Raw genomic sequence first — 26,458 nt, forward strand, 5'->3', positions numbered from 1 at the left:
GGAAGCGGAGAGCGTGGAGAGGAGGGCTCGGTGCCCAGCGTGAGTTTCTGTCTTTGTAGTTTAAACTTGCGCCTCGCAGTCTCCTTTCCTCTGTACCCGGGGTCTGAGGGTCGCTACCGACCATAAATAAATCAGACGTCGCTGTGAGAGGCCGAGGGGCGCTTCCCTTTCGGTTTAAACTGTGAAGCCGGTCCCTGCCTTCGGTCCACTTAGACACCGCCTTTCACCCCTCTTTCCTGCTTAAAACCCTTTACTGACCTCACTGACCCCTCCGCCCTTTCCACACCACATAAAATTCTCTTCCGCGAGGTGGATTTATTCGCTCAGCGGCCCCCAAGCTTCGCCCTTTTCGGCCCCTGTGAGCAGCTCCAGGCCAGGCCGCGTCCTCTCCCCGGTCCTGGGGTTCTGGAGAGCCCGCCCCTCTCCTGAGACCCCCTCTCAACCCCTCTCTCCTCAAGTCCTTCTCAGGCCGGTCCTTCTGCTTCGCAGGCCTCCCCTTCGTAGTGACCCTTCCCCTGACCCGTGTTGGGGGAGGTGACCTGGGCCAGCCATGTGACACCCATGGTTCTTCCGTCTCAAATTACATCCCACTGAAAATGTGCTCTTGCTGGTGGGGGACATCTTATTCAGTCGCCATCCCTGCAAATACGTGGGCCAGAGGGATCAGGAGAAGCAGAGACAGAGAGCGACTCAGAGAAATAGAAAATTGAGGAGAAAAGAAGGAGGGAGAACCGATGGCAACGTGGAGGATTGGTAAGGAACTTGCGAAGAGACAGCAGCATTAAGGAGAGTAAGCCTTGAAGGTAGCAGGTGGGTAAAAGAGAGCAGTTTAGAGAAAAGCGAGATCTCCAGGGAGATGAAGGTGAGCAAAATAGGAGAGGGGCCCTCGATCAGAGGTAGCAGCTGGGCAACAATGGTGAAGCACTTTAGATAGTGTAAGCGAGAGGATGAAAGAGTTGGAGCCGTGGTGGTGTTGGGACAGAAAGAGAAGAGGGAAGACCTGGAGAGCAGGGAGGAAATCAGCCCCTGGGGATGCCAGAGAGTGTGGACTAGGGGAATGTAACAGGGGTAGAAGGGAAGGAGAGCAGAGAGGAAGCTAGGATGGGAGAGAAAGAGGCAGAAATACATGGAGATTAAGGACAGTCAGGTTGGGAAGAAAGAGCTACAGAGAGGTAATGAGTTGCAGAGTGGGACAGGACACGTGTGAGAGAAGAAGTAGGGCAGAAACAGGAGGAGGGTAGAGGGGAACAAAAGGACAGAGAGAGAGGGAGAGAGGAAAAAAAAGAATAGGGCGATAAGTAGAATGAGAGGGAAACCCACAGTAGTGACGAAATAGGAGTGACCTGGACCCAGATGAGTTGGTTGGATATGAATTAATTGGATATGAATGATTCAATTGTGATATATTGAATCGTGGCTTTATAGTCTAATAAATTTAAAAGCTGTTTAATTTATATAGATGAGGAGGAGAATTGCAGAATTCCACTCTATAAGGCTTGTGCGTTTTATATTTATTTTTATCAGAAGAAAACTTCCATTTGCAATCCTTCAACCAGGGGCCGGTGACTTGACTCAGTCAGTTGTGGGTCACCCCCTTCCCTTTTCCTGGCGTGGGATAGGGAGTGTGTGTGTGTGTGTGTGTGTGTGTGTGTGTGTGTGTGTGTGTGTGTGTGTGTGTTTGGAGCAAGAAAAAATTGTTACTTCATGGTGCCTATTTAAAGGGACATTAAAATTCCTCCTTTTTCTTTTTTTGTAATGGGGATTTCTTTTTTCATTGTTCTTTTTGTAGCTTGAGCATAATCTTAGTTCATTCAATGTCTACTTTGCTCTGAAATTGCTTTGGTGGGCATCCTATAATCAATTCATGTCATTTTCTAAATATATATGCTTAATATTTTTTGACTTTGACCCCAGAATTGTGTAGGTTTTTTTTAAAAAAAAATTACTAATTGTTTCCCTTTTAAATTTGTTTCTGGTTTAGAGAAAGCCTGTGTGCTTTCTCCTCTTTATCTTATATATTAGAAATATTCTTTGGTAACTAGTAAAGAATTTTAGACTATTTCAGTGAGTACTGAGTAAAGATGTCAGTGATCTTTTATCTTAATAGTTGAAACCTGACTTAACCTAGTTAGTCTAATATTCATTTTTCTTTGCTTTTATGTGATCTATTAAAATAGCCATGAGCTACTAAGCAGAGATTCCCCTCGAGTCATTCTTGTCCACTCTCTGGAAAAGTTGAAGGATGGGCTGGATTGACTTGGAACCTTTTACCAACAGAGCCTGTCTATCTGCGATAAAGAAAAGTGCTCAACAGAACAAAACAGGGACTTCCCTGCTGGTCCAGTGGCTAAGACTCCGCGCTCCCAGTGCAGGGGGCCTGGGTTCAATCCCTGGTCAGGGAACTAGATCCCACATGCCACAACTAAGAGTTAGCATGCCACAACGAAGATCCCGCATGCTGCAACTAAGACCCAGCTCAGCCAAATAAATAAATAAATTAAAAAAAAAAAAAACAAAACAGAAAAGCTTCAATAAACATGAAATTAAAAAAAAAAAAATTTGGGCTTCCCTGGTGGTGCAGTGGTTGAGAATCTGCCCGCCAATGCAGGGGACACAGGTTCGAGCCCTGGTCTGGGAAGATCCCACATGCCGCGGAGCAACTGGGCCTGTGAGCCACAATTACTGAGCCTGCACGTCTGGAGCCTGTGCTCCGCAACGAGAGGCCACGATAGTGAGAGGCCCGCGCACCGCGATGAAGCGTGGCCCCCAATCGCCACAACTAGAGAAAGCCCTTGCACAGAAACAAAGACCCAACACAGCCAAAAATAAAATTTAAAAAAAAAAAAAATTTTGCTCAGAGCTTCTTTCACAGCTGACCCTTTTTCAGTGTTTTCCGCACCAATAGCTATGTTTCTGCAATTATGTATTTTTAAACTGTTTTGCTGTGATTTTCTGGAAAAGAAGAATTAAATGCTCAGTATCAGTGTGATCAGACCTTGAAAGAGAAGTTTCCTTTGAAACTTCTTGAAAGAGACATTTCCTTTGCTCAGGCACATGAAAGATGGTCCCAGTGTTTTAAGTGGGAACGTTGTTAAGGACAAACTCTGCCCACTGGCCCTTCAAGCGACCTTTTCAGAATTCAGTTCCACCTGCTTCTGTTCACTCAACTCAGACCTTCTCAGAAGTGTGTCCCGTCTGGGCCTCAGGGAGCCCGCTTGTAACATGGAGATGAGAGACTAGACCAGAAACTCTGAGACTGCGCAACGCTGACCCCTGAAATGATTGGCCAGATTGGGCGTGTGTCTGTGTGTGGCGGTTCTTCCTGGAGGGAGTGCCCGCTTGTAATTAGAATATTAAGTGGGTCCCAGGCCTCCCAAAATGAAAAACTAAAAGAAAAACAGTAGGATGGAGGCAGGAACATAGGCTCCAAGTCAGAGAGACCATCATCAGGTGTCTTCCATGAATAAGGATAAATGGGAAGGGAGGGTTTGTCACTTCTGGCACTCAGACCTCCACTGTCTTCCATACGTCTTCAGGGCAAAATCCCGACTCCTCACGGTGGCTGCACAGCTCTGTGTCGTCCTCAGGGCCCTGCCGTTGTCTCCAGCCTCATCCTTTTCTCATGGTTCACTCTGCCCCGGTCACATTCAGCTTTTCTCTGTTCCCAAACATCAACACCTTTTCTATCTCAGATCTTAGTTCCTGCTTCACCCTTTGTCCCTAAATCATCTCTGTTCTGGCCCTTTCTCCTCCTTCAGGTCTCGGCCAGAGATATCTCCCCATCTTCTCCAGCCAATCATCTCGATTTCCCTTTACCAGTCATTCTCTGTCTCATTACCCAGCTTTTATTGCTTCCACATCAAGCTCCTCTATAAGAAATGCTCTTCTCCCTTGATTATTTTGGGTCTTTTTTCCCTCCATTGGGGGGTGCACTGTCTCCATCTTCTTCCCAGGACACCTGCAGCACTTTACTCTGGGGGTGTTTAGATGCTGGGGACTGGGTTGGGCAGAGTACTCCTCAGGGAAAACCAAGGGGCTGGGACACATGATGAGGTTAGTTCCCATATTTGTTCTGGAAATTTCAACTCTAACTGAACTAAAGTGTCACTGCTGTGTCACTGCTTCACTGTAGCCCCCAGGTCTTCCAAATTCTGCACATCGAGGGGCTAGTTGCCATCTTGGACAGGAGCCTTGCCTTCCAGCAGTTCAGTTGCTCAGCGTCAGGGATACTGATTACACTTTGGTAAGGATGGGGAGAAGCTTGGGAGCCTGTGGGGTGGGCATGTAGGAGGCCCCCCCTTAAAAAGCTAGGGTACCTTGCAGTTTGCTGTGAGTGGGGAGCACAGGAGACAATGAGATCTGGGCTGTCTCTCTCTTTCTCTTTCTCTCTCTCTCTCTCTGTGACTTCCTTATCAAACACAATCCAGCCAATCCTCAAATGTCTTTAAAACTAGATTCCATAATGTCCCCAGTTGCTGGCAAGTTTTCCCAGGAGGGCCAGCTTCTTGATCTTCATACTGAACGCCCAGCGTCCTTCCATTTGCAGCTCTGTCCACGCCAATTGCGACGCCTGTGCTCATAGGTCCCTGTGCCTTTTAGCCCTGTTTGTTCATGCATGTGTGGAGGAGATGTCAAGAAATGGGAAAAAGTGGAGGGAAGCCTTTAAGTGTCTGCAGGAGTGATATGGCAGCAAGTACGGGCCTCTAGATGAACCCAGTGAACGGTGTGTGCACCTGTCCCATGCGTGGTTTTGGGTTCAAGGGGTGTGTGGAACTGTTGAAAAGGGATGTCTCAGTTCTGGCTGGAGCACCTGGAAGTGGATTCATGGGTAGATGTGGGGCTGCATGGATTGGGTTTGGGTGCCATAATGTCTTTTTTCAGGTTCTCTGGGACACAGATGCTGAGATTGAGATTTTCATGCATGGGTTTAATTTGGAAGCTCATGATCACACCTGAAGAGGAATAAGGAAGTGGACTTAGGAGCAGGAATGTTATCCTGTAGTGATGTTAGAACCAATGCCTGAGCAGAACCCACAGGGAGCTCTGGGTGCAGGAGGATGGGTGCCTTGGTCCTGGGGGGGGTGGATCCAGGAGGTGCCCCCCAGCATCCACTCCACACAGTGAGCTTTGTGGGGTCTTTTGGGAGGGCAGAAATCATTGTGCAACCCACAGAGTAGTTACAGGGAACACCTCAGAGATCAGTTTTTGTCTTACCTTTGGTATATTGGGGTATCTTGGGTTGCAACAAAGAAAGTTTCAGATGCATTTTGAAAGATGCAAAAGAGAATTTGGAGTGTTTCCTGGGAAGATGTTGAAGTCTCATTGGGGCATGTGCATCATTGGACAAATCTCTCTCTCTTTTTTTAAAAAATTAATTAATTAATTAATTTTTATTTATTTATTTTTTGGCTGCGTTGGGTCTTCGTTGCTGCGTGCAGGCTATCTCTAGTTGCGGCAAGTGGGGGCTACTCGTTGTTGTGGTGCGCTGGCTTCTCATTGCGATGGCTTCTGTTGTTGCAGAGCACAGGCTCTAGGAGTACTGGCTTCAGTAGCTGTGGCACGCGGGCTCAGCAGTTGTGGCGCATGGGCTTAGTTGTTCTGTGGCACGTGGGATCTTCCTGGACCAGGGATCAAACCCGCGTCCCCTGCATGGGCAGGCGGATTCCTAACCACTGCGCCACCAGGGAAGTCCCAAATCTCTCTTTTATATACATTTTTAAAAAAATATTCTTCTCCATTACGGTTTGTCATAGGATATTGAGTATAGTTTCCTGTGCTCTACAGTAGGACCTTGTTGTTTGTCCATTCTGTATATAAAAGCTTACATCTGCTAACCCCAACCTCCCACTCCATCCCTCCCCCAATCCCCTCCCCCTTGGCAACTGCAAGTCTGTTCTCTGTGTCCGTGATTCTGTTTCATAGATAGGTTCATTTGTGTCATAGTTTAGATTCCACATGTAAGTGATATCATATGGTATTTGTCTTTCTCTTTCTGACTTATTTAACTTAGTATGATAATCTCTAGTTACATCCATGTTGCTGCAAATGGCATTAGTTCTTTTTTATGGCTGAGTAGTATTCTATAATGTATATGTACCACATCTTCTTTATCCATTCATCTGTCAATGAACATTTAGGCTGTTTCCATGTCTTGGCTATTGTGAATAGTGCTGCAATGAACATAGGGGTGCATGTTTTTTTTTTGTTTTTTTTTTGAATTAGAATTTTGTCTGGATATATGCCCAGGAGTGGGATTGCTGGATCGTATGGTAATTCTATTTTTAGTTTTCTGAGGAACCTCCACACTGTTTTCCACAGTGGCTGCACCGACTTACATTCCCACCAACAGTGTAGGAAGTTTCCCTTTTCTCCACACCATCTCCAGCGTTTGTTATTTGTAGACTTTTTTTTTTAATGATATGCCTATTTATAAATTCATTTATTTATTTATTTATTTTTGGTTGTGTTGGGTCTTCGTTGCGGTGCGCGGGCTTCTCATTGTGGTGGCTTCTCTTGCTGCAGAGCACGGGCTCTAGGCGTGTGGGCTTCCGTAGTTGTGGTGCTCGGGCTTAGTTGCTCCGTGGCATGTGGGATCTTCCCAGACCTGCAGGGCTCGAACCCACGTCCCCTGCATTGGCAGGCGGATTCTTAACCACTGCGCCACCAGGGAAGCCCTGTAGACTTTTTAATGATGGCTGTTCTGACTGGTGTGAGGTGGTACCTCATTGCAGTTTTGGATAAATCTCTCTTTTATTAGTAGATTTTGGAGGTGACAGTGCTTGGGCTGGGGTCACTGTGAATGAAAATATGGTGTGAAGTCTAGTGGTTTTTGGACGCCTTCATGACTATCAGTCCATCGTGAATGCCTGAGTCATCGTGGCTTGGAATGTTTTGTGGGATTGCATAGCAGAAGGCGATCGTTACGCAGTCTCTGGGGAGTGTGTCAGACCCCATGGAAGTCTGTCGATTTGAGTCAAGGAGGGAAACGTTGGGTCTTAAGACTCATATGGCAGAAAGTTTTCATTAGGGAGGGCCTACCGGGGGAGGATACAACTTGAGAAGGGCGAGAGGTGTCCTTAACTTGTGGAAAGATTGTTCAGACAATCAAGGGTAATCAACAACACAGAGACCTGCAGTACAGTGGCTCATCCTTGGAAAGGTGCAGCTGCTGCTGTCTTCCTGCCAGGCCAGTGGTGGTTAGTCTACTATCTCTCCCTGCCTGTCCCAGAACACACACACACACACACACACACACACACACATACACACACACTCTACAGTCAAAAGGAAGCTGTGGAGGGGAGGGGCAAGGTGTTTTAAACTAACTGTGGAACGAGTATATTTCTCCAAGGAGGAGGGCCACTGCGTTCTGGGAAGGGAATTTGGAGACAGGAAGGGGAGCGGTGTTTGGGGATTTAGAGCCCTAGTAGCAGCAGGAAAGCTCAGGAACTAGAAGAAGGAAAAGCTCTGTTCATACTCACCCGGTGACCCAGTGCTCAGCAGTTAGCAGAACAGAAGGGGGTGAGCTAGTGGGGCCACATTTAGAGAAAGGATCTTGTCTTCCTACCCAGCACACACTCACCCTACATACACATGTCTTCACTGTCTTCTCTAGGATGGCAGTGATGGTGGTTTCCCAAGTAGGAGACTTGAGGAAGAGAAGTGGTTTGTCTGTCCCTTGCCTGCGTTTCCTCCCTCAGGTCTTCCAGCTTCCCCTCTGCTGTTCTGTCAGACACCAGCTTCCTGCTCTGCTTCTGCTGTTGCTTTGCACAATCCAACCAACCCAATCAAGTCAGGATTTCAGGCTGTGATTTTTTTAAGCTAATGTCATTGCAGAGTGAGAAACCTTAGATTCCAAGAACTCCTCTCCATATTAGGGTCTAGGCAGCCAAGAGGCTTCTGCATTTTCTATTGATTTTGTTTTATTTTATTTATTTATTTATTTATTTATTTGGCCACACTGTGCGGCTTGTGGGATCTTCATTCCCCAACCAGGGATTGAACCCAGGCCCACGGCAGTGAAAGCATTGAGTCCTAACCACTGGACCGCCAGGGAATTCCCAATTTTAGCCTTTCTATTGCCCAGATCGGTCTGGTCAGCCGCAGGCGGCTACCCCTTGGATGAGCTCACTGTGCTTCTAGTTGAACCACGCTTGTCCTTTGCACCTTTTGAGGGCAAGGAGCATTGTCTGCATGGAGGACCCTTGGCTCTCCCCGCCTCTGCTGTTCCTGGTCAGCTCCCTCCTCACTCTTTCCAGGGCAAATGACCCCTGCACACATCTGTCCCACAAAGTGAAGACTATGGCAGAGTGGGTACTAGTGTAATTTTGTGTCCTTCTCATTCATTTATTCACTACATGTGGAGTGTATACCATATTCCAGGCTTTTTGTCTTGGTCTACACTGGGGATAAAAAATGGTGCACTAATGGAATATACTCCTCTACCTCATGCGGGTTGTTATTTTTAATTTTTACTGGGGTATAATTGATTTACAATGTTGTGTTAGTTTCAGGTGTACAGCAAAGTGAATCTGTTATACAAATACATATATCCACTCTTTTTTAGATTCCTTTCCCATATAGGCCATTACAGAGTATTGAGTAGAGTTCCCTGTGCTATACAGTAGGTCCTTATTAGTTATCTATTTTATATATAGTAATGTGTCTGTGTCAATCCCAATCTTCCAATTTATCCCTCCGCCCGCCTTACCTTCCAGTAACCATAAGTTTATTTTCTACATTTGTAACTCTGTTTTGGTTGTGTAGATAAGTTCATTTGTAGCCTTTTTTTGGATTCCACATATAAGCAATATCATATGGTATTTGTCTTTCTCTGACTTCACTCAGTATGAGAATCTCTAGGTCCATCCATGTTGCTGCAAATGGCATTATTTTATTCTTTTTTATGGCTGAGTAATATTCCGAAGTTCATGCGGGTTATTTTTAAATGATGGAGACAGTGAATTAATTCCCTGGTGGTCCAGTGGTTAAGACTCCGAGCTTCCACTGCTGGGGGCACGGGTTCAGTCCCTCGTTGGGGACCTAACATCCCGCATGCCACGTGGTGCAGCCAAACAAACAAACAAAAAAAGATGGAGACAAGCACACCCTGTCACTTACTCACAGCCGTGCAAGTCAGATGCCCCAAAGCAAAGGACGTGTGCACTCATTCTCCTGTGACCCTCTACTTCCTTGCCCTCCCTGGCATCCCCATCACACCCAGCTGTGCCTCCTCTGCTGTCCCCGTGGGGCTCATCACCGCTGGAGAAAAGCACACCCCCAGACTGACCGGTTTCATTTCAGGTTCCCGGCTCTGTTCCCTCACATTCCCTGTGTCTGCTGCATACCTTTCCTTTACAGGCCCTCATCAGCCCAGTTCATCCTCTCCCATCTTTCCTCTCAGAGACCCTGTTTCTTCTTCATGGAGCCCCTGGAGCGAAGGGAAGAGACCTCCTCTAACTGGCTCACCCATCTGCCTCAGGGCCTGTGTTCTCTCCTCAGTATCGACTGTGAAGTCTGTCCCTGCTCCTGGCTGCGGCTGACCCTGAAATTGTACCACAGTTCCCAGCCCCACTCTCAGGGTCAGGACGGTGTGGCATCATGTGGGTTTTTTTTTTTTTTTTAATAAATAAATAAATAAATAAACAAATAAATTTATTTAGGCTGCATTGGGTCTTTGTTGCTGCACGCGGGCTTTCTCTAGTTGTAGCGAGCGGGGGCTACTCTTCGTTGCGGTGCGCGGGCTTCTCATTGTGGTGGCTTCTCTTGTTGCGGAGCTCGGGCTCTAGGTGCCTAAGTTCAGTAGTTGTGGCACGTGGGCTCAGTAGTTGTGGCTCGCGGGCTCTAGAGCGCAGGCTCAGTAGTTGTGGCACACGGGCTTAGTTGCTCCACGGCATGTGGGATCTTCCCGGACCAGGGCTCGAACCCGTGTCCCCTGCATTGGCAGGCGGATTCTTAACCACTGCGCCACCAAGGAAGTCCCGCATGATGTGTTTTTACTTCTTGGAAGTTACTTTGATCAGTATACAAACATGGTGGCATTGTCTATCTTAAACACTTACAAAGATGCACACACCCATGCACCCCACAGCTTGTTTTTTTTTTTTAAGATTTTTTTTTGATGTGGACCACTTTCAAAGTCATTATTGAATTTGGTACGATATTTGGTTTGGCTTCTGTTTTATGTTTTTTGGCTGCAAAACAGGTGGGATCTTAGCTCCCCAACCAGGGATCAAACCCACATCCCCTGCATTGGAAGGTGAAGTCTTAGCCACTGGACCACCAGGGAAGTCCCTCCCACAACTTTTTATACACTCTGTTCTTTCATCTTTAAAATAAAACGTTCTCGGGCTTCCCTGGTGGCGCAGTGGTTGAGAGTCTGCCTGCCAATGCAGGGGACACTGGTTCGAGCCCTGGTCTGGGAAGGTCCCACATGCCGTGGAGCAGCTGGGCCCGTGGGCCACAACTACTGAGCCTGCGCCTCTGGAGCCTGTGCTCCGCAAAAAGAGAGGCTGCGATAGTGAGAGGCCCGCGCACCGCGATGAAGAGTGGCCCCCGCTTGCTGCAACTAGAAGAAGCCCTCGCACAGAAACGAAGACCCAACACAGCCAAAAATAGAAATAAATTAATTAATAAATTTAAAAAAAAAAAAAGAAAGAAAAAGAGAGAGATGTACATTCCATAGGCAGGATGTGGTTGTCTCAGAAGGTGAAAGTGGCTCCAGGCTGTGGGGGTGATGAGTTTTTATGGGCTGGGCTGGGGTAATTTCATGCACTAACAAGTGAGAAGATTATTCCAGCTATTTTGGGGAAGAGGCAGAAGTTGATTTGGGTAATTATTTCACAGTATATGCATGTGTCAGCTATCACATTGTACGTCTTAAATATACACAATATTTATTTGTCAGTTATACCTCGATAAAGCTGGAAAAGAAGAAGGTGCAAGGTGTGCCAGGCTTGCCCCCTCTGAGGGGTGCTCATCCAGGCTGCACATGACAGCAATGAGGCATTTTGCAAATACCTCTGTTACCTGACCAGAGATTCCCCTTCACAAAGTCTGTGCGGGGCCCAGCCTCAGTGATACTTAAGGTGCCCTGGTGTATCCATCACTGAGCATCGTGACTCTGGGTCCCCCCGTTCCTGAGGGCTGAGATCTGGGCTGAGGCTGAGGGGCTCTGCTCTGTGTGGGGATGGACCAGGGCTGGTCTGCGACCTGCAGGGGGTCGTCGGGTCCAGCTGAGGTGCCCGCTGCTGCTGTGCACGTGGGGGCCTCACCAGGAGGGGAGCCTGATCTGAAGGAAAGGGTGGGAAAACTCACCTGTTAGACTCTGTGTAGGAGTTTACTCTCCTGAGCCCCTCCTGGGACAGTGGGCAGCAGGGGACTGTCTGTTCCACGTGCTGAGGGCTTCCCTGTGTGTGTGGCGGTGACTCAGGAAGGGAGTGTGTTGATTCTAAGCATTCAACAGCATGTTTTCCACTTTCAAGATCGACCTCTAAAGACTCATGTTGTCTGAGGAAGAAGCCCGGAAGAGGAAGAGGAAAGAAAAGGAGTCAGAAATGGCTCTTTCTCAGGTAAAGTGATGTTCTTGGTTGATTGTTCTGTTTTCTTCTTCCTTTGCATTTGCTAATCTCTGAATCTAGAGTAGCCTTAGATTCCATCTGTGACACAGTTTTCTACTCTGTAGAATGGAAACATCTTTCTCTAATGAGCTGTTACATTGATAACAAGTTAATTCAGGTAGAGCATTTAGAGGAACACGTAACGTGTAGGAAGTGTTCAGAAACTTGTGGTCATTGCTGTTATCGTCATCACGGTTTTTAGATTCCGACCTTTCTTTAACACTTCTGTATAGACGACTCAGTGTTGAATTTTTATTTGTGTATTTCATGTATCATACAGAAAAATGAGAAATCCACATTGATTTGGAGGCTATCATAATCTCCTATGGAAAAGCATAAGAAATTAGAGAGGCATAATGTGCCCCAAATACCTTTACATGGATCTGTCAGAATACATACTTCAACTGAATCGATCCTTACCCGTCTCTCTTCTTCTCATTTTGTATGCAGATAAGAACTCTCCTCATGGCCCCATGGTGAAAATGTGTTTTCATTTCAGGAACGGTTGGCCTTCGAGGATGTGGCCATCAAATTCTCTCAGGAGGAGTGGGAATGCCTGGACCCTGCTCAGAGGGCCTTGTACAGGGACGTGATGGTGGAGACCTACAGGAACCTGCTCTCCCTGGGTGAGGATAACTTCCCTCTGAAGTTGGGATCTGTCCTTGGGTATCTTTGCATTTTCCCTCATGTGCCTCTTGGGAGCCCCTGCCTTGCTTGACTGAGATCAAAGCCCTGTTGACTCAGACATGAAAAGTTTCATAATGTGGCATGAGGACTTTGAACTTGCCTTTCTTCATGTGATCTGCCCATGTTATGATACATCAAGGGTGGTTCCAGAGCTTAAATAGGCATAAAGCCTTATAGCAAACTTAGAATATCCACTTCCCTCTCTGCTACCCCTGTGTTTTTGATTCAGTAGTCCTTGAAAGAGAGCTAGATGTCTGTATATTAACACTGTTCCTTATGCATTCAGGAGGGGGCAAGCAGTGGATGAATTTGTGAAATATTTTCCTAGACCCATCTGTAATGTCCTCACACATTAGCTGAACAAAGAGCTGGGATTCTGGAAATGACACAGCGCATGATCTTCCTTTCTTGCAATTAGCAGTAATTACTGTTTCTGACCTGATTATTATTATCTCCATTTTAGTGTAAGGGAAAGAGCGCTGGACTCTGGAGAGGGAAGTGAAAATAGTGAAAAAAACCCAAAGGGATGGAAAATTATCAAAAATGTGGACACAGGTCAGATCTCAGATGGACAGAGAGGAGGCCACATCATTAACAGTTTTGGGGAAACTCTCCCCAAGTGGGACTACAGAAGTTTTTTTTATTATTTGAGTTCTCAGAGGAAATTTTTCTTCTCCCCAACTTATCACTCTGTCTGTCAACATGTAAAATGTATTCTTTCACCCTCCAGTGGGGCTGCAGCTCCTACAGAGACAAAGGCAAAGTTTTTCTCATGATCTACACTCTGCCATCTGGCCCCTGTGAACTCTTTGGTCCCTGACTTTGAGGAGCATGGGACGGGATGTTTTATAGAGGTTTGTCTCCCCTTCTGAACTTGATTTCATTGGTTGCTAAGTTTTTAGCCCATATAGGTAAGAGCTGACACCTCTGTAGTGGTAACACGTGGACCTATCCTGGTTCCATCTCCATTTGCTGTACTTGGGAGACCTAATCAGAAGATGAGAAAACACTGGCTGCTCTTTGATTCCGTCTGTCACCCCAGAACCTGCATGGGGCTGTCTCAAGCCCCGTCTGCCTGTTTAGATCCCTCAGACCTTCCTTTTGTTCCGTTTTTGCCACACAGCTTGGGAGTGTGTAGTGGGACGTGCGTTGGATCATCTGTGATTGTTACTTAAGAAAACTGTAAAGACAGTGGGCAGAGTGGTCCTCTTTTTGATCCCAAATCCTACATGGGGATTATATGTCAGTCTTTCAGGCTCTTAGCTTTGTGTCTGTGGGTAGAACACACAGTCCTATGTCAAGATCCTACAGTATCTGACCCCCGTATCTTATATTTTTCTCATTCTTCCACTGCTCTATCTGATCTGGGAATGTAAACTCTTCCCTGATTTCATACTGTGTCAAATTTGCATGATTTTGCCTCTGAAGCTTGCTTTTGAAATACACATCCCTGGGCTCTGAGATTTCATCCTCTGTTTTTTTGCTGTGATAATCCACTTTTGGGGGATAGACAGACTCTTGGGACTCTCCTGTGGGGTGGGTTTATTTGGTGACAGAAAACTCTTGATGGAGAACACTTTGAGCAGTATGTTGCAATGTTATCCCGCTACATACAGAAGCACCACTTGAAGCCACTCAGTAGAGTGGTCAGCATGTCCCAGGATACTGAGATGGAAGGTACACAAGAGCCTGACCGATAAGTGTCTCCAGTTTTCTGGTCTTTGAGGACTGTCAGTGGAGCATCTCTCGAGGGCACCACGACAGCGTTGATCCCATGTACTGGTGATCATGCCATCTGCGCCACACTAAATAATACAGGAATTTCTCCTGGGAACAACATTGTCCAAGTTCATATCCTCGTATTTCTGAGGCTGTTGACTAAACTATTGTCCATACCACACTTTTCGTCCCCTGTTAAGTGCCATTGTTCATCCTTCCTCAACACATATTATTTTGAAGCATCTTAACGACTGAGCTTACGAAGCTGAACGACGATACGCCTAGTGTTCTTTGTTTTATATTTGCAGTGTGTGGCAGGGTTGAATTGGGGAATGAACATTCTTTTATATATTTTACACTATTTCCTTCTTTAGTGATGGTGATACGGCTCATCCGGAGTTTCCCTAAATCCTACCCTTCGTCCAGAATATTTTGAAAAGATAGTCTTTTTAAACAAATTTTACTGAAGTACAGTTGATTTACAAAGTCATGTTAATTTCTGCTGTACAGCAGAGTGATTCAGTTATACATATCTATTCTTTTTTTGTTGTTGTTGTGGACCATTTTTAAAGTCTTCATTGAATTTGTTACAATATTGCTTCTGTTTTATGTTTTGGTTTTTTGGCCACGAGGTATGTGGGATCCTAGTTCCCTGACCAGGGATCGAACCCGCACCCCCTGCTTTGGAAGGTGAAGTCTTAACCACTGGACCGCCAGGGAAGTTCCTACATATCTATTCTTTTTCATGTTCTTTTCCATATAGTTTATTATAAGATACTGAATATAGTTCCCTGTGCTATACAGTAGGATCTTGTTGTTTATCCATCCGATATAAACATAGTAGTTTCCATTTGCTAATCCCAAACTCCCAATTTGTCCCCTCCCACCCACCCACCCACCCACCCACCCTTGGCAACCACAAGTCTGTTTTCTATGTCTGTGAGTCTGTTTCTGTTTCATAGATATGTTCATTTGTGCTGTATTTTAGATTCCACATATAAGTGATATCATATGGTATTTGTCTTTCTCTTTCTGACTTACTTTGCTTAGTATGAGAATCTCTAGGTCCATTCATGTTGCTGCAAATGGCATTATTTCATTCTTTCTTATGGCTTTTTATAGTATTCTATTGTATATATGTACCACATCTTTATCCATTCATCTGTCGATGGACATTTAGGTTGTTTTCATGTCTTGGCTATTGTAAATAGTGCTACTATTTATAATAGGGGTGCATGTATCTTGAAAAGATAGTCTTTTTAATTTATTTTTTAAATTTTATTTTTATTTTTGTTTATTTATTTTGGCCACACCGGGCAGCATGCGGGATCTCAGTTCCCTGACCAGGGATTGAACCTGGGCCACAGCAGTGACAGTGCTGAATGCTAACCACTGGACCGCCAGAGAACTCCACCATCACACTCCTGTTTCTCTTACTTTCTGTGTAAATTGGGGTTATGTACATAAACCCTCTAAGTCTACCTCCCTTATTTGAAAAATAATGGTAGTTTACCTCAGGCTTTTAAAACAAATAAGTACTGTCAGATGGCTTATAATATTGCACATTTATGGAAAGACTCATGGGTTACTGTTATTTAATTAGATATATCAACTTTCTCTCATGTTTGTTAGGTGATATCCCTTTGTCTGCATTATATTTTGTAATTTTTTATTTTGCAACTTGTTCTCAACAATGTTGTCTCTGACCTTAGATCATAGATTTTTAAAGCACACACTTCATATTACATATATTTTGGGGACAATGAACTGGAGAATTAAAGGGCATTGCATAGAGAGGGAATTGCTCTGCTTGGCTGTTATATAACGGCAGTCATGAAATCATGTGACTTCTGACTTCTTTCTTCAGTTCTTATTCTTTATAATGCCATATATTTTCCTGACCTGATATTTTAGGAGTCAGTTATCTCAACATATTTTACAGTTTTCGTATTGTGTGTTCTTTCTGGAGTAAAAGTCTTTTCTTTATTCTTAAGGGGGAGTGTTTAGCGTTCCATAGAATATGATATTCTATAACATGGTTACTTATTACTGCTCGTTTTATCATGGGTTACTAGAATAGTGCATTTATTAATCTTTTTAAAAAATATTTATTTATTTATTTGGCTGCATCGGGTCTTTGTTGCGGCACATGGGATTTTCGTTGTGGTGTTTGTTGTGGCGTGTGGGCTTCTCTCTAGTTGTGGCATGCAGGTTTTTCTCTTCTCTAGCTGTGGAGTGGGCTCCAGAGCACGTGGGTTCTGTAGTTTGCGGCATGTGGGCTCTAGTTGAGGCGCATGAGCTCAGTAGTTGTGGCACGTGGGCTTAGTTGCCCCGTGGCATGTGAGATCTCAGTTCCCTGACCAGGGATCGAACCTGCATCCCCTGCATTGGAAGGCGATTTCTTTACCACTGGACCACCAGGGAAGTCCCTTTTTATTAACCTTTATTGTGATTTACAATTGATGGTCTTTCAGAATGTATTATGCAATATAATTGACATGTACTTGTTAATGTTATAAAATGCCTATTCTTCATGGGTACTGATACTTTTATAACAGGTATTTAGAAAAATATTTCATTTTTTTAAACATTGTTTTATTAAATTCTTCTTTTTCTCAGTGCTGTATTTGTTTTGCAGTTCTAAACTGCCATTTATTTACGTTTTTTGTTGGATAAGCTTGATTTGGATTATTTACCATTACAATATATTGTCTATTTTTTGTCATTTATTTATGTATTGATAGAATAAGTATGTAAATACTGTATGCAGATTAGGTATAATTAGTATGCAGAAAATATGTCTGATATATTTCTCCTCAGTTACAGTCAGTTGGTATGTGCTTTGGGGTTTTGGTCATGGGCTTAGCCGTTTTTTGAGAGCTAAACATAAGTTTGCACAATGTGAGTGTTTTTATCATAGATTGCTTGAAATGAGGCTACCCTAAAATTAATTTTAATTACATGTGATCACACTTTCTTTATTAAAGAATCCTGTTTCTTTAATGTTTCTCAAAATGTGAAGATCATGGTTGGGAAGTTTCTTAACTACATTCAGTGTGTTATTTTTGGTATAATGTTATGTTTTCTACATAAAATATTTATTCATGGATCGTAATTAATAAGAAACCTATGGTATTTTGTATCTTGTAGATATCTCTCCCACACATGTTATCAAGAAATTACAACCAAAGGAGAACACTAATTCAACAGATATATTCCAGACAGTGATTTTGGGAAGACACGAAAGCCATGAAGTCAAAGGTTTTTACTTAAGGGAAATCCGAGAAAATATGCATCACTTTGAGTGTCAGTGGAGAGATGATGAGAGAAATTACAAAGGAATGCCTGTAACCCATCATGAAAATCTCACTGATAGAAAAGATCAACATGGTAGAAGTGATGCAGGAAACAAGCCTATTGAAAATAAGCTTGCATTAAGCTTTCAGGATGAACTGCAGATATTTCACACTGAAAGGAAAATTTATGAATGTAATCAAGTTGAGAAGTTCATCAACAATAGTTCCTCAATTTCAGCTCTCCAAAGAATTACTCCTAGTGTCGGAACCAACACTTCTAACATGTATGGGAATGATTTTATCCATCCTTCAATACTGACACAAGACCATAAAGCACACAGGGAAAAACCTTACAAATGTAAGGAGTGTGGCAGAGCCTTTAGTATGTGCTCAAGCCTCACGAACCATCAAGTAATCCATACTGGAGAGAAACCTTACCAATGTAATGAATGTGACAAGGCTTTTTTCCATAGTTCCAAACTTGTAAAACATCAAAGAATTCATAGTGGAGAGAAACCACACAAATGTAATGAATGTGGTAAAGCTTTTATCCAAAGTTCAAGCCTGGCTGACCATCAGAAAAGTCATGCTGGAGAGAAACCATACAAGTGTGATGAATGTGGCAAAGCCTTTATTGTGCATTCAAGCCTAACCAACCATCAGGTAGTCCACACTGGAGGGAAACCTTACCCATGTAACGAATGTGGGAAGACTTTCCTCAAACGTTCAAACCTTAGGCTTCATGAGAGAATTCATACTGGAGAGAAGCCATACAGGTGTATTGAATGTGGCAAGGCCTTTAGGCAATGGTCTGACATCAGGATTCACCAAAGAATTCATGCTGGAGAGAAGCCTTTCAAATGTAATGAGTGTGGCAAAGCCTTTACTCAGGGCTCACACCTCACGAGACATCAGGTAATCCATACAGGAGAGAAACCATATAAATGCGATGTATGTGACAAGGTCTTCAGTCAGAATTCACACCTTGCAAGTCATCGGAGAATTCATACTGGGGAAAAACCATACAAATGTAATGAGTGTGGGAAAGCCTTTATTGTTCGTTCAAGCCTAACTTACCATGAGGTAATTCATACTGGAGAGAAATCTTACAAATGTAATGAATGTGGCAAGGCTTTTATCAAGAGTTCACATCTTAGGCATCATGAGAGGATTCATACTGGAGAGAAGCCATACAGGTGTATTGAATGTGGCAAGACTTTTCAGCAATGGTCTGACATCACTACTCACCGAAGAATTCATGCTGGAGAGAAGCCTTTCAAATGTAGTGAGTGCAGCAAAGCTTTTACTCAGGGTTCACACCTCACTACACATCAGATAATCCATACTGGAGAGAAACCATATAAATGCAATGTATGTGGTAAGCTCTTCCGTCAAAATTCACACCTAGCAAGTCATCGGAGAATTCATACTGGAGAGAAACCATACAAATGTAATGAGTGTGGCAAAGTCTTCAGTCAAAATTCACACCTTGTAAATCACCAGAGAATTCATACTGGAGAGAGACCTTACAAATGTGATGAGTGTGGCAAGGCTTTTAGCAGGCGTTCACACCTTAGGCTTCATGAGAAGATTCATACTGGAGAGAAATCATACAAATGTATTGAGTGTGGCAAAGCCTTTAGACAGTGATCCTACCTCAGGATTCACCAAAGAATTCATTCTGGAGAGAAACCTTACAAATGCCGTGATTGTGGCAAAGCTTTTACTCGGGGCTCACACCTCTCCAGTCATCAGAAAATCCATACTGGACAGAACCTTACAGCTGTACTGAGTGTTGCAAGGCTTTTAGGTATTGCCTTAAAACTCAGGGTTCACCAAACAGTCCATACTTAACAAATGCAATGAATGTGGCAAATTTTCAACTTAACTGCACACTTTTCACCAAGTGAACAGGATCTATATTCTGGAGTGAAACCATACAAGTGTAGTGTGTGCGATAAGGATATTTTATCCAAGTATCAAACGTTGGGGAACATATGGGATGGACACCTTTAAAATGCAATAAACATGGCAAAGGCTTTCACTTGAGTTAAGTATGAGGCAACAGCAGAGTCCCAACGATCAAAACTGTGGAGCATCAGAGGGTTTATGTTGGAGAGCAACCTGACAAAGGTAATGAACGTTGTAAGGCTTCTTCAGACGTGCATGCCTTTGGCATAATGAGAGAACTTATGCAGGACAGAAAACACACAGATATACTTAACATGGAAATACCTTTAAGAAACAGTGTGTCCTTAGGATTCACCAAACAATTCACATTGGGGAGAATCTTTATAAAAGTAGTCGGTAAATTTCTTCACCACTTCTCACAACAGACCGCACTTCAAGGAACCGTACTAGGAGTACCTGAGTCTTCAGTTTTCCGAGAGATTAGCCTGAGATAATTGTACAGTGCAGAATAATTAAAAATCAAAATCTGTTAAAACTCAACGACATGATGTTTATCACAGGAGCAAGGGCTCATGCGGAAATGGCCCATTCAGTGTATAAAATGTTTAAATATTTGAGTTTCCTTGAAAGAGTACATTTGCTATTCATGACTTTTCAACCTGAAGGTTGAAGTCTGTTGAACTTATGCCTTCATTACAGTCGTTTCATGATGGTCTCTGGGAAGAAATCAATAAGGTGAAGGGGCTGACTTTATTAGGTGTGGTTCACTGACATCCATGTTCCCTGGAAAAAGAAGAACAGAAAATTATCAAATTCAGGAGTGTGTGAATTAGCATTAGGGAAGGGCAGAGAATACTGTAAAACTGTGACATGACTCATTGTGCTTATTATGTTCAGGGTGCCCTTCTGTAGATAGGCCAGTGTGGGTTATAGGAAAGAATGTTCTATCAGCTGACCATGAACAGAGCAGATTGGACATTAAAGGACTTGGGCTTTTCATGGGAGGAGAGTTACAGGTTATTAGGTACTGATTATGTGGTAGAAATAATGCAGGTGAAATGGTGGTCATTTTCTCCATTGACTGGCAATAGTTGTTGTGTATCAGTGATTAATGAAAAATTAGCCTTATTCTTGGAAATTGAAGAGAGAGCAGTTATCTTGAAAGGAAAATGTAATCAAAAGGACCAGAAAAGTATGTGCATGTGTATGATTCATATTTAGCTGCTGCCATTACATTTTGCTACTGTTTTATTCAGAATGTATCGTAAGTCTCGTGCTTTAATAAAATTTTAATCGTTTTTTTCCATAAATCTGAATGGATCATGTTTCTTCCACCAACACAGTTTTATCCCACTTTGGTACTTCATAACGGAAACGAACAATGCACCATAGGCTCTCAAGGTTGAAAGAATCTATAACAATTTCTTTCCATGATGGATTCAAAGAACATAGAGTTTGGGGATTATATATTCATAATTTGCATTTGAGTTATTCTCTCCGCACTCTGTCCATAGCAGTGCAATTATAGACTCTGGCCCCCTAAAACCTACCCCCCTGTTCATGAATGTGCACTATATTATATGTGCGCCATGTAATGTTTCCTGATGTCCTCTTTTGTGGCCAAATAAAGCCCATAGTATGCACCTTGATTTACCTGAAGTGAAAATAGCAATAACAAACATATGAAAAAATTAGGAAATAAAAAACTAAAAGGTTAAAAGTAATCTCTTTTTGAGCTTGGAGCACTCTAAAATAATTTAGAATGAACACTATGTAATAGGAACTTTTTTTGTTTCATAAACTAGAAATTTCACATATTCACTCCCCAACATTTTTGTTCTTGTTCATTTGCAGTTGCAGTCGTCCACTGGAACAGGATGGAACCACACCCAAAGTTTGGTTTGGATGTTGAGACAGATGAGGCCGTATGCTAAAGTGTTACGAGAATGTTTGTTACCTTCTGAAACTTTCAAGGGGGAGCAGAGTAGACTTCCAAGCTGTTTAAAAAATGGCTTGACAAAACGGAATGGTGACTGGCTTGGTCTGTTAAGGTGATTACTGGATGAGGATGAGGGGAGGGTACCTGCTTATGGTGAACTTCCAGTTGGTATCAAAAGAATGAGCCCTTAGCTTTTTTTTATCAGCCTGCCCAGATAGGCAGCATAGGAAGAGGTTGTTTTGAAACTCTCAAGGTGTCAGTAGTCAGACATCAAAAAAATGCAGTCAGGCTGTTTAACGAAACATTGAATGTTTACTCCTGACACTTCTGATTTCTTGGTTGGGAAAGACCACACTTTAGTTCATGCTATGAATTTATTACACTCCTTCTCCTGCTGTACACATAGGTTCCATTGTGCAATATGGTTGTTGAAGATGCTAGTAAATTACTATTTAGATAAATTGCCTAAGATATTTTTACACTAGCCTAATGAACATTAATGTTTGGAAATATTTATTGGGTAATAAATACTAAATAATTTTAATAGAAGATCAGCTTTCCATAGGATGTTAAAATGTTGATTTCAAATTATAGTATTAGGTAATATGCTGCATGATTCATTGTCAGCTATAGTAAAATTCCTTTTTTTAAAAAAATTTAATTTTGGCTGCGTTGGGTCTTCGTTGCTGCATGCGGGCTTTCTCTAGTTGCGGCAAGCGGGGTCTACTCTTCGTTGCGGTGCGTGGGCTTCTCATTGCAGTGGCTTCTCTTGTTGCGGAGCACGGGCTCTAGGCGCGCGGGCTGCAGTAGTTGTGGCACATGGGCTCAGTAGTTGTGGCTCGCGGGCTCTAGAGCACAGGCTCAGTAGTTGTGGCACACGGGCTTAGTTGCTCCGCGGCATGTGGGATCTTCCCGGACCAGGGCTCAAACCCATGTCCCCTGCATTGGCAGGTGGATTCTTAACCACTGTGCCACCAGGGAAGTCCTCTTTTGTTTTTTTAGTACAATTTTTCCTCAGCATTATTTTTTCCATCCACATTTTGTGACCCAGATTTAATGTTTAATTTACATTTTTTCCCTGTCTTACACCAAGGAATACATAAATCAATGGATTATTTTGAGACTTTTGTAACATGAAAATGCGCATAAGACAATGTCAGGTACATAGTAGGTGCACTATGAAGAAAGACTTCCTTTAGGACTTTAGTTCAATCAGTTAATACACATAGAAATATTTAGAAATATTGCAAAATTGATGATAATTTTGGTGAAAGTAAATTCCAGTGTCTTCGCAAGACCTTATATTTTACCGGCTGCTTTGTTATCCACATCTGACACAGCTTTCAGAAATAGAGAACAAAGAAAAGAGAGAAAATATAATTTTTAAATAAAAGTCAACTACCTAATTACCCTCAAATGAACATATAGTAATTTGAAGTTACATTATGTTTAGGAATTATTGACTGAAGTATATTATGATGTAAACAACTTTTTCTCAAAGGTATTTGAAGATAATTCACCAGTGTGGAACAGAAAAACTGTTTTAAAGAAGAATGCAGGGACTTCCCTGGTGGTCCAGTGGCTAAGACTCGGGGCTTCCAGTGCAGGGGGCGTGGGTTCATCCCTGGTCAGGGAACTGAGATCCCCACATGCTGCCTGTGTGCAGCCAAAAAGAAGGCAGTTCTCATTAAAAGGAAATTTTTTCTTTTCTCTTTTTATTGTATCTATATGAGATGATGGAGTTATCATTTCACAATATATGTAAGTCAGACCATTCTGCTGTACGCCTTAAACTCGATCTATGTCAGTTATATCTCAAAATTGGGGGAGGGAGGTGCTGGTTTTAAAAAGTCAAAACACTTCAGCAAAAAATAAAATGCAATGTATAACAATGTTTTAAAACGTATTGTTGGGATTTCCCTGGTGGTGTAGTGGTTAAGAATCCGCCTGCCAACAGAGGGGACACGGGTTCGATCCGTGGTCGGGGAAGATCCCACATGCCGCGGATCAACTAAGCCTGTGCGCCACAACTACTGAGCCTGCGTGCTGCAACTACTGAAGCCTGTGCGCCTAGAGCCTGTGCTCTGCAACAATAGAAGCCACCGGAATGAGAAGCCCGCGCACCGCAAAGAAGGGTAGTCCCCTCTCGCTGCAACTAGAGAAAGCCCGTGCACAGCAACGAAGACCCAAAGCTGCCAAAAGTAAATTTATTTTAAAAAAATAATAAAATGTGTTACTCATTTTTTTGCCGCACCGGGCGGCTTGTAGGATCCTAGTTCCCCTACCAGGATCAAACCCCGGCCCTCGGCAGTGAGAAGGTGGAGTCCTAGCCACTGGACTGCCAGGAAATTCCCAAAATGCATTGCTCTTTTTAAAGCAATGGTTAGTGTGCTAAATTATCAAATGCCTTAGTCCTCCAGTCTCAGACCCCAGGTCTTGTCCCTATGAGTCTGCAACTGAGCAGTGCTGAGTTTGGCCTCCTGAGTGAGTGGGGAATAGACAGAAAAACCTGTACTGTACGGTGTCAGTATGAAATGGCCCATTCTACCCAGGGAGACTTTTGTATTTCACATTCTAGTCTGTAATGCAGAGAGAACTCTACTTCTTGTTTACTTAAACTGCTTAAATTTAATTGCAGGAAATGTTCCTGGATCCAACCACCTTCTCACATCAAACTCCCAAGGCCCGAGTTCCCAGACCGCTGAATTGCTTCAGCCTCACTAGCAGGACTTCTAGCCACCCACTGGCTAAAACAGCTTTTGACTTAAACCGTTTTCAACTTGTCAAGAGGAAAAGATCTCAGTTTCCGACGTAAGTGTTTCACACAACTGTAAACTTTTGCCTTAAAACCGTTGCAGACAGTAACTTGAAGCAGAGAGGAACTCTGCTGCACAAAGGAACAAAAGACATTTGAGCATTTCTGAACCCGAAAAAGATGTCTTCAGAGCCAGGTGGGTGGCGTGCAGGCCCCGCCCCCTGACCGATCTCTCCGGGTCCCTGCGCAGACCTGGGCTCTCCACGCCCCGCCCCTCGCCGCTAGCGCCCCGCCCAGGCCCCCCGATCCTGGAAGCCCCGCCTCTAACTCCGCGGGCGCAGTTTCTTACGGAACCAGAAGCAGGGGGCAGGGAGTGGAGGTCACACGGCAGGGCGTTTCTGTTTTCTAGTGTAAATCTGTGATGCGCGGCTCCCCCATACTCCATCCTCAGGGTCTCGGTGTCACTACGGATCTTAAATCCCCGCACCTGCGCTTGCGCCGCAGTAAACCCAGACGTCGCCGTTACAGGTCGGCTGTGTTTTCCTTTGGGTTTGAAATTGCTCTGAGGCTGGTCCCTGCCTTTAGATTTTCGACCTTCGGTTCCCGTAGACACCGCCTTTAGGGTCGTTTTCCTCCATAAAACCCTTTACTCCCTCCCCCTCCATGTAACGTCCCCTTCCACGAGGTGGATTCGCGCCCCCCAGCCTCGCCCTCTCGGCCCCTGGAGGGCAGCGCCGGTCGCCCCGCTCCCGGACAGGCCGCGTCGTCTCCCCGGTCCTGGGGTTCTGCAGAGCCCGCCCCTCTCCTGAGACCCCCTCCCTCCCTCCCAGCCCCTCTGTCCTCGCCTCCTCCTCAGGCCGGTCCTTCGGCTCTCCCGGCCTCCCCTTCCCAGGCAGCCCTTCCCCTCACCCCGCGTAGGTGACCTGGGCCAGCCGTGTGACACCCAGTGTTCCTCTGTCTCAAATTCCACCGGATGGAAAATGCTCTCTGGCGGTGGGCGGGTATCTTATTCAGTCGCCATCCCTGTAAATACGTGGGCGAGGGGCATCAGGAGAAGCAGAGACGGAAAGCGACTGAGAGAGAAATAGAAAAACTGAGATGAGAAAAGAATGAGGGAGAACTGATGGAAACATAGACGATGGGCCGATGGACTTGGAAACAGCAACTTGAAAGACGGTAACCTGTGAAAGCAGGTGAATAAAACAAGTTTATAGAAGTGGGATCTGCAGGGAGATAGAGGAAGGTGAGCAAAATAGGGAGAGGGGCTGTAAATCAGCGGTAGGAGAGAGGGCCCAATGGTGAGGCACTTCACACAGAGAGTGGGCCAAGAGGATAAGAGTTGGAACCTTGGTCTACAGAGCAACCTGGTGCTGGGAGAGAAAGAGGAAAACTACTGATTGAAGGAGCTGAGAAAGAAAGCGAGCAGGAAGGAAGCACAGCCACTTGGGGGTGCCAGAGAGTTGGGAGGAAGGGCGTGTAACAGGGACAGAAGGGGTGTTAACGGGCCGGGCAGAGAGGGAGCAGAGGTGGGGGAAGAGAGAGGCTGAAATACATGGAGGTTTAGGGCAGTCAGAGAGGTTGGAGAGAACGAGAATCGAGAGGGCGAACAGGTCACAGAGTGGGGGTGGGACAGGTGTGAGGGAGGAAATGGAGAGGAGGGCAGGAACGGCAGGAGAGCAGAGGGGAAGAGAATGAGAGACAGAGACCGAGATGAACTAGGGAGACAGGTAAGCAAGGAAATGGAAACAGAGTAGTGCAGGTAGAGGCGAGAAACTGGGTCCAGATGGGCGGTGAGTTGTTTGGATATGAATGATTATGTTGTGATACGCTGATTTGTAGCTTTAGAATCTAACGAATTTAAAATTTATTTGCTTAAATTAGACAGATGAGGTTGAGAACTGCCAAAACGGAAAGGTTCGTGTATTTTGTAATTACCTGTATGAGAAGATAACTTCCATTTGCAGTTCCTGTTCGGCCAAGGCGCAGTGACTTGACCCAGACAGTTGTAGGTCACCCCCTTCCATTTTCCTGGCATGAGGTAGAGGTGGGTGGGTGAATGGTGGGGAGAGAAGTGGGACAGGAATGACTGACTCTGTCACTACACAGTGCCTTTTTTTTATTATTAATTAATTAACTTATTTATGGCTGTGTTGGGTCTTCGTTTCTGTGCGAGGGCTTTCTCTAGTTGCGGCAAGTGGGGGCCACTCTTCATCGCGGTGCGCAGGCCTCTCACTATCGCGGCCTCTCTTGTTGCGGAGCACAGGCTCCAGACGCGCAGGCTCAGTAGTTGTGGCTCACGGGCTTAGTTGCTCCGTGGCATGTGGGATCTTCCCAGACCAGGGCTCGAACCCGTGTCCCCTGCGTTGGCAGGCAGATTCTCAACCACTGCACCACCAGGGAAGCCCCACAGTGCCTTTTTAAAGGAACATTAAACGTGGGGTGTTTTTGGTAATGGTTTTACTTTTTTCTTTCTCCTTTCTTTACATTTAGTTCTTTTTGTAGTTTGAGATAAAAATTAGTTCATTCAATATCT

General features: G+C 44.4%; 1 protein-coding gene across 1 annotated transcript; it reads left to right on the forward strand.

Annotated features, from left to right (window-relative positions):
- On the forward strand, positions 1-19,062 carry LOC137752984 (zinc finger protein 665-like). The gene is made up of 4 exons (XM_068527914.1): positions 1-39; positions 11,484-11,570; positions 12,118-12,244; positions 17,175-19,062. Exons 2-4 carry the CDS (start codon positions 11,502-11,504, stop codon positions 18,968-18,970), a joined length of 1,992 nt encoding a protein of 663 aa, XP_068384015.1. The 5' UTR covers positions 1-39; positions 11,484-11,501; the 3' UTR covers positions 18,971-19,062.
- The last annotated feature ends 7,396 nt before the right edge of the window (positions 19,063-26,458 follow it).

This window comes from Eschrichtius robustus, chromosome 19 (genome assembly GCF_028021215.1).
Source record: "Eschrichtius robustus isolate mEscRob2 chromosome 19, mEscRob2.pri, whole genome shotgun sequence".
In the NCBI taxonomy this organism is placed as follows: Eukaryota; Metazoa; Chordata; class Mammalia; order Artiodactyla; family Eschrichtiidae; genus Eschrichtius; species Eschrichtius robustus.

Coding starts and splice junctions, on each gene's coding strand:
- LOC137752984 (XM_068527914.1), top strand. CDS start 11,502: ATGTTGTCTGAGGAAGAAGCCCGGAAGAGGAAGAGGAAAGAAAAGGAG. Junction 11,571..12,117: donor CAGAAATGGCTCTTTCTCAG/GTAAAGTGATGT, acceptor TTTTCATTTCAG/GAACGGTTGGCCTTCGAGGA. Junction 12,245..17,174: donor CAGGAACCTGCTCTCCCTGG/GTGAGGATAACT, acceptor TGTATCTTGTAG/ATATCTCTCCCACACATGTT.